General features: G+C 47.0%; 1 protein-coding gene across 1 annotated transcript; it reads left to right on the plus strand.

Annotated features, from left to right (window-relative positions):
* The first annotated feature begins 1,503 nt into the window (after positions 1-1,503).
* LOC121276400 (zona pellucida sperm-binding protein 4-like) lies at positions 1,504-4,801 on the plus strand. Its single transcript, XM_041184751.1, has 5 exons — positions 1,504-1,642; positions 2,246-2,424; positions 3,632-3,704; positions 4,402-4,515; positions 4,619-4,801. Exons 1-5 carry the CDS (start codon positions 1,573-1,575, stop codon positions 4,768-4,770), a joined length of 588 nt encoding a protein of 195 aa, XP_041040685.1. The 5' UTR covers positions 1,504-1,572; the 3' UTR covers positions 4,771-4,801.
* Positions 4,802-12,453: the final 7,652 nt, after the last annotated feature.

Consider the following 12,453-nt stretch of genomic DNA (forward strand, 5'->3'; position numbering starts at 1 on the left):
TCAAGGGCAGTCACTCTCACCTCAGCTCTTTTGTCCATGTTTGAGCCAAGGCCAGGAGTTCAGGAGCTGAGTGGCTCTGGCAGAACCCAAACTGAGCCACATCATGTCACTGTTGATGACCCCTTCCATTACTTAACTGATGATTGAGAGTAGACTGATGGGGCAGTAATTGGCTGGGTTGGATTTGTCCTGCTTTTTGTGTACAGGACATACCTGGGCAATTTTCCACATAGCTGGGTAGTTGCCAGTGTTGTAGGTGTACTGGAACAGCTTGGCTAGGGATGCGGCAAGTTCTGGTGCACAAGCCTTCAGTGCTATTGTCAGGGCCCATAGCCTTTGCAGTATCCAGTGCCATCAGCTGTTTCTTGATATCACATGGAGTGAATCGAATTGTCTGAAGACTGACATCTGTGATGCTGGGGACCTCCGGAGGAGGCCGTGATAGATCATCCACTCGGCACATCTGGCTGAATATTGCAGCAAATACTTCAGCCTTATCTTTTGCACTGATGTGCTGGGCTCCCCCATCATTGAGGATGGGGATATTTGCGGAGCCTCCTCCTCCAGTGAGTTGTTTAATTGTCCACAATCATTCATGACTGGATGTGGGAAGAGTACAGAGTTAGATCTGATCCTTTGGTAGGGGAACACAGAGTTCTGTCTATGCTGCTTATGCTGTTTGACACACTTGTCGTTCTGTGTTATAGCTTCACCAGGTTGACACCTCATTTTTAGGAACTGCCTGGTGCTGCTCCTGACATGCCCTCCTGCACTCGTCATTGAGCCAGGGTTATTACCCTGCTCTGATGGTGATGGTGGAGTTGGGAATAAACCGGGCCATGGGGTGACAGCTTGTGGATGCTGGTCCAAATCGACTTTAATTGTTTTTGTTCCAATGTCAGCCTGGGGTGGACTGGTGGAGACATGGGAAACACAGTTAAAGCCACATGGAAGAGGATTAGATGAGGGATGTGTCCAATCCCCTGAGACCACAAGCAGACAATCCAGTAGATGGGCTCTCTGAGAGGGGTTTGTCCTGGAGCTGAATCAATATTCCCCAGTGTCTATGGGATGGAAGAGGCCTCTCTCTGCCCCACAACATACCCAGTGTGGAACTCACACAAACAACAATATGATCATTGGCAATTCAACATTTCTTTCATTCATGAGACTTTGTGTGTAAATTGGATGAGTGCTGTGTCCTTCAGTGGGGTGACTTGTGGAGCTGTCTCTCGAGCCAGGGTCACCTTTAGTGCTTGATTCAAAACAGGCCCCATGTCTGTGTGAGCCGTGGGAATGCGGCTTGATGTTCAGGAGCCCGTGGACCGCGGACTCTGTGTCAGTCTGATTGGGAAACTCATTTACTGTGGCTGCAACAGCGCTGGGGTCAAAAGGGGGGGAGTCGGCTCCATAGCCTCACTTGTCTGGGAGGAGCCGCTTGTTCCAATGGATGGAGTAGGGCTTTTAGGCTTGTTATTGATTACAATGTGTTCCGCCCAGAAATGTTGGCTGTCTCCCAAATTGCGCACAGAGTGTGGATTTGCGGGGATTGAAGGCAGTGAGTGTGTGCGGATGGGCTGCTGTTTTGATGCTGGGAGCCGGGATGTGCCGCCCTGTTTCTATTCACTGGATAATCTGCCAGGTGGGTGGATTCTCGCTCCGTCCATAGTCCAGAGCTGGACTCCCCAGGAGCAGCTGCAATCCACATGGACTCGGCCTTTACTGGGAGAATCTGTATTTTCCTCCCCTGAAGCTTTAGTTTCTGTGATTGCTAGGATTAAATCTGCTTCAATTATCCGTATTTGTAAAGCTGGTTAAATGAGCCAAGATTGAGCTGGCACCGACTGACATGATTGAAGAGGGAATCCCCTCCCTAAGGTATTGAGCAGGTGAAGGGGTTGCTTTGAAGGAGACAATGGTTTTCAATGTGTGGCCAGTGAAGGAAGGATTGCTAAAGGGAACTGAAGAAGAGATGATGAGGCTAGAATTGGGCGGGCTGGAGGACAGGAAGATGCAAAGGGCGGAGTGAAGGATCCCAGGTCCCCAGAGCTGATCTTTCAATTGCGATGCCAGCCTCTGGAGCACAGCCAGAGCAGTGCTGTGTGGCTGCTAGTTAACCGCTTCAGCAGCTGATTGAGAATGAGAGAACAGATAGCAGAACATGGCTGTGAGCTGTATGGAGTTTGTCCCACTGTCTAACCGTCCCTGTGCTGAAACCAAGCGCCTTTCATTGCCTCTCTTGCAGCTTGTACCAAGGATGGGCGCGTTCTGATCGCCATCTCCAAGGATTTAACGCTGCCTCCTGTAAACCTGACAACGGTGCATCTGAAGGATGGACACGGAGCTGAGTGCAGTCCGATCGTGGTGTCTGTAGACACTGTGCTCTTTCAGTTCGCAGTCACTGAGTGTGGCACTACTCAGCGGGTAGGTATTGTGACTTGGGAACCCCATCATTGGCTGCGAGTCGGCTACTGATGGTCGTCTTGTGTCTCTTGCAGCTGGACGGGGTGAATGTGGTGTATGAAACGGATGTGTTGGCTGAGTTTGAGATCTTGGATGCAGCTTTGGGCTCGGTGAGCCGGGACAGTCCCTTCAGGTGAGAATGGGAGCACATTGAGAGGCTGGAGGTGGGGAGGAGCTGAATTGTGCAGACATACGTGTCCGTTCTGTTGCAGGCTCCATGTCCAGTGCAGTTACACGGGAAGCCAGGAGTCTGAAGTGCAGCTGAAGCCCCGAGTTTACACCCTTTCTCCGCCACTGCCTGTCACTGAGGCCGGCATTCTGCTTCTGGAGCTGAGAATAGCGAGAGGTAGCGAGTGCTCAATGATGGCGAGTAGTGTCCAACTTGAGGCTGTGTGTGCACATAGTGGCGCTCTGTCATCTATCTGTCTCTTCAGATGCTGCCTACCGGAGCTGGTACGTGGCCACTGACTACCCGATCGTCAGTGTGCTCCGGGAGTCCGTGTTTGTGGAGGTTCGTGTCCTGAAGCGGAACGACCCGACCCTGGTGCTGGTCCTCAATGACTGCTGGGCGACCCCCAGCCCCGAGCCGTATTCGGGGCTCCGCTGGGACCTCCTGGTGAACAGGTAAAGGAGCGAGTGAGGCACCTTGGGCTAGATTGGGGATGAGACAAGAGCAAATGGGCCAGTGCGGGGATTTAGTGAGTGACTGAGTGAGTGAGTGAATGATCTTTGCCATTGAGATGCCTCGCTCTCCATTCCCTTCAACATAGCCAATGAGTGGCTTCTAGTTGTGTGATGTGTAAAGCTGCCTCTCGTGCCCCCTCCCTATCTAACCCCCCCTGTCTGTGTCTGTGTCTGTGTCTGTGTCGCAGGTGTCCCTTTGCTGGTGACAACTACAAAAGCCGCCTGGTCCCGGTAGACGCTGCTTCCCATTTGCGGTTCCCAACTCATCACCATCGCTTTGTAGTGAGCACTTTCACTTTCTGGGAGCGAGTTTGGGCCCGGCCTCTGAGCGGGGAGGTGAGCTTCCTTCAGTGTTAGTGTGTCGGGGCCTTGGTTCAATTTGTTCCCGGGCTGTTGCTGAGAGTCACCCTGTGAATGGAGAAGCATCAATCTCCTGACTGGGAGCTGTGGGACTGACCATGCTGCACTCTCTCTCTCTTTGCAGGTCTACTTCCACTGCAGGGCTGAGGTGTGTCACCCTTCCATCCGAGAGAACTGCACAGCTCCCTGCAGCCCCAGTAAGTACCTGGGATCGGACTAGAAACTGAAGCCTGATGGTGAGGGGGTGGGGGTCCCATCTGGACACTGGCTTCCCTCAACAAGGGCTCCAGTTGCTCCCAGGAATCGTGGTGAATCTGGAGACTCTGAATTGTTGTGGGAAGTGCCCCCAGTTCCATTTGGTGCAGTTTGACATTGGGATAATTGTGGGGTGTTGGGTGTGAGTACATGTTCCAGCAGGAAGGTAGTTATCAGGAAGCCTGAGCAGTACTTTGGTTCATTGTTTCCTAATGTGGATAGTGAAGCAGCCTAACTGAGCTTGCTGTTGCTTCAGGTACACTCCACTCCCAATTTCCTGGTTGGTAAGAGATCCCATCTTTGGCATTGGGAACACTGACCCAGTGTCCAATTGTCAGCTTCATTAGTGGGAAATCCTGCTGGAAGGGGAATGGATATCCCATGTCCTGTGGAATATTTGGGTAAAGCAGATGGTGAAATTGTATTTCACCAGGGGAGCAGTTATTTATTGCAGTGGCAGTAACAGGAAATGTTGTTCAGTTCAAGTGAGTCATTCCTTCAGAATATGCAGAGAAACAATATTTGAGCACTGGCTGATTTCCCATCCCTGTCTGGTACCCAGTGTCTGCAGGTATATTGTCCATTGGATTAAATGTTGTGGCTTCAGAAGCTTGAACCTTTCTCCTTCTCTTCCCCCAGAGAGACGAAGAAGTGCTGATGATCAGTCTGGAGCCTTGGTGACTGCTGAGGGCTCCATCATTTTTCTGGGAGATGAGGAGAGATTGGCTGTTGGGATGGAACAGGAAGAGAAAGGTAAAGGAGGAATCTCTTCCTGTGTGTAGTGATGGCGTAACTGGTGACCCTCTAACCCTGGCTTTCTCTCTCTCTCTCTCTCTCTCTCTCTCTCTCTCCTCAGATGCTGCTGTGGATTCCCCCTCCCATGTTGTTCCAGGATTAGCTGTTGGGGTAGCGCTGCTCTCTGTGACCCTGTTGGTTGGGACTGTTGCTGTGTGGAAAATGGATGTGACTGACAGGCTGGGCACTGAGTGTAGCTCAATGGAACTGTAGTTCTTTGGGAATAAACTCTCTACGTACCATCTTCTGGTTTGTGGTCACTCAATTAAGTGACTTTCTGCTTTTGGGTGCATTTTGTTTTTCCATCCATCCCTAGATGGTTAGGGGAATGCCTCTTGGCCCATTCAGGCTCCTCTGCCTTTCAATTAAACCATGGCTCATTTACCTCAATACCCCTGACATGCTCTTCCTCATGTACCTTGATGATAAATCTTGAAATCTCTAGATTGTGGGTTTTGACATTCTCAATCACCAGAGCTTCCACAGTTCTCTGGGGTAGAGAACATCTCCTCCATCCTGGTCTTCAGTAACCTGCCCTTTATTCTCAGACTCCTGCCAAGGGGACAGACTCACCAGCCTGGGGGAAATCTCCAAGCTGTGTAAAATAAAAATGAAGCACTGGCTGCTGGAAGTATGAAGCAGGATGTTAACTGTTTCTTTCCTCTGCAGCCTGAGCTGAGATTTTCCAGAACTTCATTTGTGATCTGACCCACATCTAGCCTGTCAGTGTAGTATTGTGGTTTCAATGAGATCACTTTTTAGAACTCTTACAGAACAGATCCAGTATCCTCAATCTCTCCTCATGATACGTTCCCACCATCATGGATTAGTGTGAACCTCTGCACTCCCTTTGTGGCAGTAATATTTTTCTTTGCATATAAGCTGAAGGGACTAAACTGCATTAACTGTCATATGTTTTTAACTACCTGGACTCTTTATCTGACCTGGATTCAGGGAGTTCTCTGATCTTTGCTACATGCTGGGAGTGAAAATGTTTTCATTCAAAGGATGTGGGCTTTGTCTGGACTGCTATTTATAGCCCTTCCCTAATTGCCCTTGAAGGTGGTCATGTACTGCTGCAGTCCATGTGGTGTAGGTACACCCACAGAGCTGTTAGGGAGTTCCCAGATTTTGACACAGCAACTAAAAGAACTGTCATGTATTTCCAAGTCGAGATGGTGAGTGACTTGGAGGAGAACTTCCAGATGTTTGTTCCCATTTACTTTCTGACCTTCTCTTCTGGATGGTAGTAGTTGTTGGTTTGAAGTTGCTATCAATGGACCTTGTTGAATTTCTGCAGTGGATCTTGTAGATGGTACACACTGCTGCTACTGAGCCTATGGTGGAGGGAGTGCATGGTTGTGGTGCCAATCAAGTGGGCTGTTTTATCCTGATGGTGTCAAGCTTGTGTTATGGGAGCTGCACTCATCCAGGCAGTGGAGAGAATTCATCACACTCCTGATTTGTTCCTTGTGGACAAGCTTTGGGAGTCAGGAGTAGAGTTACTTGCTGCAGGATTCCTAGCCTCCTATCTGTTGTAGCCAGAATATTTATACGGCTGGTAATGTTCCATTCCTGGTCAATGATAACCCCCAGGATGTTGATAGTGGAGTTCAGTGATGGTGATGCCATTGAATGTCAGGGGGTGATGGTTGGATTCTCTTGTTGGAGATGGTCATTGCCTGACACTTGTATGGTGTGTTTATATTGGTTGTCAACCCAGCCTGGACATTGTCCAGGTCTTGCTGCATTCGGACATGGACTGCTTCAATATGAATGGTGCTGAACATTGTGCAATTATCAGCAAACAAATCCACTTCATACCTTTTATGGTGGAAGGACAGTCATTGAAGCAACTGAAGATGGTTGGGCCAAGGACATTACCAGAGGAACTCCTGCAATTATTTCTGAGAGCTGAAATGACTGTCCTCCATCAACCACAAGCCTCTTCATTGTGTTAGGTATGTCTTCAACCAGCAGTTTCTCTGATTCCCATTGATTGAAGTTCTGTTCAGGCTGCATGATGCCACACTGTCAAACATGTCAAAGGCAATCACCTTTGGACTCTCCTTGGCAGTTCAGCTCTTTTTGTCCATGTTTGAACCAAAGTTTTGTGAGGTCATGAGTCAAGTGGCCCTGGCCAAACAGTGCATCAGTGAGCAGGTTATTGCTAAGCAAGTGCCACAGTTTATGATCCCTTCATCACCTTACTGATGGTTAAGAGGAGTCTGGGTTGGATTTGTTGCACTGTGTACAGGACATATGTGGGCAATTTTCCACATAGCCAGGTAGATGGTGTTGTAGCTGTACTAGGACAGCTTGGCTAGTGGTACAGCAAGTTCTGGAGTGAGAAATTTAGAAGTAAATATGTACATGATTTGTGGTGGTGTAAAAATAAGCTAATTATATATTGTGATTTCAAATTTCCCAACATGAATTGGGATAGACATTGTGTTAAGGGCTTGGATGGAGTGGATTTCTTAATTTGTACAGGAGAACTTTAGGTCACTATGTAGAGGGTCCAACAAGGGACAGTGCATTGCTAGATCTAATTCTGGGAAATGAAGCCAGACAAGTGGCTGAAGTGGTGGTGGGTGATCAGTTTCATGATAGTGACCACATGGTACAGTTCAAATTTGTTTTGGACAAAGAAATAGCAAATTAGCAGAGGCATTAGTGGAGTACAGAAAGTGCAGGGTGGAGCTTAAAGCAATTCAGAGCAAAGAGGGGATATGAGAGCACTGGCTAGTAAAAGGAGGGAAAATCCCAAGATATTGTATATCAATGGGAAGAGGATGACCAAGGGGGCAATCTGTGGGTGGAGCCAGAGGACAGTGGTAGAGTGTTGAATTAATACATCTGTCTTCACCCAAGAGAATGAGGATGAAGGCATGGAACATGGCAAGAGACTGAGGTTCTTGAGCAATTGATATAAGGAGTGACAAGGTATTGGATGTGTTGGCAGGCTTAAGTGGACAAATCTCCAGGTCTGGATGATTTGTGTCCCAGACTGCTGAGGGAGGCGATTGTAGGGACTCTGACCCAAAATTTTAATTCCTCTCTGGCCAAGGGGTTGTTGCCAGAGGACTAGAACAGCTAAAGAGGTTCTGCTATTTCAGAAGGGTTACATAGAAACTAGGAGGAGGCCATTGGGCCCGACAAGCCTGCCCTGCCATTCATTATGATCATAGCTGATCATCCCACTCAATAGCCTGCTCCTGTTTTCTCCCCATACCCTTTGATCCCTTTCACCTCCAAGAGCTATATCTAACTCTGTGAAAGCATTCAATGTTTTGGTCTCAACTACTTTGTGGTTCACCATTCTCTGGGTGAAGATATTTCTCCTCATCTCACTCCTAAATGGTCTACCCCATATCAATGTGTCCCCTGGTTCTGGACTCCCCACCATCAGGAACATCCTTCCTGCATCTACCCTATTTGAATTTTATAGGTTTCTGAGATTTCCCCCTCATTCTTCTGAACTCCAGATGGACTCAATCCCCTAATGTCAGTCCTGCCATCCCAGGAATCAGTCAGGTAAACCTTCATTGCACTCCCTTTATAGTACATCCTTCCTCAGATAAGGAGACCAAAACTGCACACTATTCCAGGTGTGGTCTCACCAAGGCCCTGTACAATTGCAGCAAGACATCCCTGTTCCTGTACTCGAATCCTCAGCCTATGAAGGCCAACATACCATTTGCCTTCTTTACCGCATGCTTACCTTCAGCAACTGGTGTAAAGGACACCCAGGTCTCATTGCACATTCCCCTCTCAATATATAGCCATTCAGATAATCTGCCTTTGTTTTTTGCTTCTAAACTGTATAACCTCAGATTTATCCACATTATACTGCATCTGCCATACATTTGCCCACACACTCAGCTTGTCCAAATCACACTGAAGCATCTCTGCATCCTCCTCACAGCTCACCCTCCCACCCAGCTTTGTCACCTGCAAATTTGGAGATATTACATTTAATTCCCTCATCTTAAATCATTCATATATATTGTGAATAACTGGGGTCCCAGCACTGATCCCGGCGGTACCCCACTAGTCCCTGCCTGCCATTTGGAAAAAGACCTGTGTATTCCTACTGTTTCCTGTCTGCTAACCAGTTTTCTATCCATCTCAATACACTACACCCAATCCCATGCACTTTAATTTTGCACACCAATCTCCTGTGGGGCTTTGACAAAAGCCTTTTGAAAGTTCAAGTAAACCATATCCACTGGCTTCCCCCTCATCAGCTCCACTAGTTACACCTTCAAAATTCTAGTAGATTTGTCGAGCATGATTTGCCTTTAATAAATCCATGCTGACTCTGCCACTATTTTCCACATACTCAGTTATTAAATCTTTATAATGGACTCTTAAAATTTTCCCCACTACTGACATCAGTCAGACTGGTCTTTTAATCCCCTATTTTCTCTCTGCCTCAATTTTTAAATAGTGCTACCTCCAATTTGTAGGAAGCTTTCTCCAATTTTAGGAACCTTTCTAGATTCTATAAAACCTTGGAAGATGACCACCAATGCATCCACTATTTCTTGGGACACTTAAGTACTCTGGGATGTAGATTATCAAGCCCTGGGGATTTATCAGCCTTCAATCCCATCCATTTCCCCAACACCATTTCGCTACTAATGCTGATTTCTCTCAGGTCCTCCCTCTCTCTGTTCCCAAACATTTCTGGTATGTTAGTGTCCCCCTTTTGTGAAGGCAGAACCAAAGTATGTATTTAGTTGGGTTGTGTAGAGAAGCCAGGGAACTACAGGCCAGTGAGTCTCATGTCAGTGGTAGGGAAACTATTGGAGAAAGATTCTCTCCTTCAGAATTATCTCTACTTGAGGCAATGCTTGATCAGGGATAGTCAGCATAGCTTTGTCAGAGGGAGGTCATGCCTAACAAATATGATTGGGATTTTTTGAGATGACCAGGTGTGTAGTTGAGGGTAGTGCAGTTGATGTAGTTTATATGGATTTCAGCAAAGCCTTTGACAAGGTCCCACATGGGAGACTTACAAAGAAGGCAAATGCACATGGGTTACAGGGTAATTTGCTAAGATAGTTTTAAAATTGGCTTAGTTGTAGGAGACAGAAGGTGGTGATAGATGGCTGCTTTAGTGACTGGAAGCCAGTGTCCAGTGACATACCACCGGGATCCGTGCTGGGTCCCTTAATTTGCCAATTATATAAACTACAGATGACTGGGGGTAGCATTAGTAAATTTGCACATGAGACAAAGATTGGCCAGGTGGTTAATAGAGGTTGTCTTGATCTACCGGAAGATCTTGATGGGGTGGTCAATGGGCAGATGGAATTTAACCCTGAAAAGTGAGGTGATACACTTTGAATACATCATGGTTAAATTACTTCTTCCAATGAACAGCATGACATTAGGAAGTTCTGAGGAACAAAGGGACCTTGGTGTGTGTCCATAGATCTCTGAAGGCAGAGGGGCATTTTAGTGGGGTGGTGAAAAAGACATGAGCTACTTGCCTTTATCAGTCAAGGAATAGATTACAAAAGTAGGGAGGTCATGTTGGAGTTGTATAGAACCTTGGTGAGGCCACAGCTGGAGTACTGTGTGCAGTTCTAGTCACCACATTATAGGAAGAATGCCATTACACTGGAGGGGGTGTAGAGGAGATTCACCAGGATGTTGCCTGGGATGAAACCTTGAAGTTATGAAGAGAGGTTGGATCAACTTGTGTTGTTTTTGTTGGAGTAAAGACTGAGGGGTGACCTGATTGAGGTGTACAAGATTGAGGGGCATAGACAGTGGATAGGGTGCAGCTGTTCCCCTTAGTTGAAGGATCAGTCTAAGGGGACATAAGTTCAAGGTGAGCGGTAGGTGGTTTTGAGGGGGATGTAAGGAAGAACACTTTTATCCACAGGGTGTCTGGAATGCGCTACCTGGGATGGTGGTGGAGGTGGGTTGCCTCACATCCTTTATGTACCTGGATGAGCACTTGGCACGTCATAACATGCAAGGCTGTGGGCCAAATGCTGCTAAATGGTATTAGTTACGTGGGTCAGGTGTTTTTCTCATGTTGGTACAGACGCTGGCTGAAAGGCCTCTTCCACACAGATTGAAGGCTGCAGTGCTATTGCTGGGATATTCAGGTCCCCTAGCATTGGCACTATCCAGTACCTTCAGCTGTTTCTTGATCTCATGTGGAGTGAATTGAATTGGCTGAAGACTGACATCTGTGCTGGGGACCTTTACACGCTGAGATAGATCATATTTCTCATGGAGCTATTAATGCAGATTATTAGAAAATATCTTCCTTTTGAAATGGAGGTTTAGTCAGTGGGTGTGTTAATTAGATTAAGGCCAGCTGGTCTAGGTGCTCAATGTACTTGTTGAGATGGATGAGGTAGAGTGCATTTCTATTTTCTTGAATTGAGCATTCAAGGAGTGAAATCTGGCAGCAAACTAGCAGAGACCAAGCAATGTTTATATTACTAAAAATTATGACAATTTAAATGCCTTTCATTGTATCAGATATGCTAGTATAACAGTATTTGGGACAGGGGCATGTAACATCAAAGCCTTTAAACCTACCACTTCCTGCAAAGGAACTGAAGCGAAAGCAACCAAAGATGCCAATGCTTTCCCTGCCTGCTTACGTCTATGGGTTCCTGTTGCCTTAACTTCAATTCCCAGACTAATCTTACAGTATGACAGTTGTTTGAAGTTCCTTCCACTCTAGGATTTTTATGTAACTCAACTTTATCTGCTGTATCATAAAACACTCAGCTGTTCCAGGTGAAGATTGGAGCAAATGCTTGAGCAGATTGTGTTTTTTTTTGAATGGGCATTTTGAGCGCCTCCATCCTTGAGGATGTGGATATTTTTGGAGTTGCCTCCAGTGAGTTGTTTAATTACACCCACCATTCACAACTGGATGTGGCAGGACTGCAGAGCTTAGATCTGATCTGTTGGTCATGGGATCACTTTTTCACTTGCTGCTTATGCTATTTGGCACACTAGTCCTGTTATAGAGTCACAAGGCTGACAGCTATTAATTATGCCTGGTGCTGCTCCTGGCATGACCACCTGCACACTGAGCCCGGGTTGATCCCCTGGCTTGATGGTAAGAGTGGGGATTAGGCCAGGCTGAGCTTAGACAAGAGAACAAATTCTTATTTTGATGGCCCACAATCTCATGGATGCCCAGTCTAGAGTTGTTAAATGTGTACAAAATCTAACCCATTTAGTACAATGGTATTGCCACATCAGTCAGTGAAGGTGGGATTTTGTCTTTTCTGTGCTAGTGCAGTGTTCACTCTTACTGTCAGGACAGATGCATCTGCAGCAGGTTGGTGAGATTGAGCGAGGTGTTTATTTTCCCCCTCCCCTCTGGTTAGTATCCTCACCACCTGCTGCAGACCCAGTCTAGCAGCTATTGCTTATGGTTTGGTCAGAGGTGGTACTACCAAGCCCCTAGAAGGCCCTCCACCCAGTTCATTTTGCAGCCTTGTCACCCTCAGTATTTCAAGTGGTACTCAACAGGGAGCATGGATTTAAGCAGCTGAGCAAGGGGCAGTGTGTTTCTCATGTTTGGCCTGATGCCATGAGAATTCATGGGTTGCAGAGTCAATGTTGGGGACTCACAGGGCAGGTCCCTTCAAACTGCATAGCACTACACTGCCACATCTGGGCCTGTTTTGCTGCTGGGAAAGGATGGAACCCAGGGATGGTGATGTGTGGGACACTTTCTGTAAGCTGATTCCCTGAGGATGATTGTCTGGCAGTTGCTTAATTACATCTTATCTATTCCACTTGGAGAGAGCATTGGAAGAGGTAGGAGCACAGGATAACATCCATGCTGCATGGCACTAGCTGTGCTAAAAGGGGAAAGATTTCAAACATATCAAGCAACTCAAG

This window comes from Carcharodon carcharias, chromosome 3 (genome assembly GCF_017639515.1).
Source record: "Carcharodon carcharias isolate sCarCar2 chromosome 3, sCarCar2.pri, whole genome shotgun sequence".
In the NCBI taxonomy this organism is placed as follows: domain Eukaryota; kingdom Metazoa; phylum Chordata; class Chondrichthyes; order Lamniformes; family Lamnidae; genus Carcharodon; species Carcharodon carcharias.

Excerpts from the sequence above, each read along its gene's own strand:
- LOC121276400 (XM_041184751.1), top strand. The coding sequence starts at position 1,573 with ATGGGCTGCTGTTTTGATGCTGGGAGCCGGGATGTGCCGCCCTGTTTC. Across the intron at positions 1,643-2,245 it reads TTCACTGGATAATCTGCCAG|CTTGTACCAAGGATGGGCGC; the intron begins GTGGGTGGATTC and ends CCTCTCTTGCAG. Across the intron at positions 4,516-4,618 it reads GATGGAACAGGAAGAGAAAG|ATGCTGCTGTGGATTCCCCC; the intron begins GTAAAGGAGGAA and ends CTCTCTCCTCAG.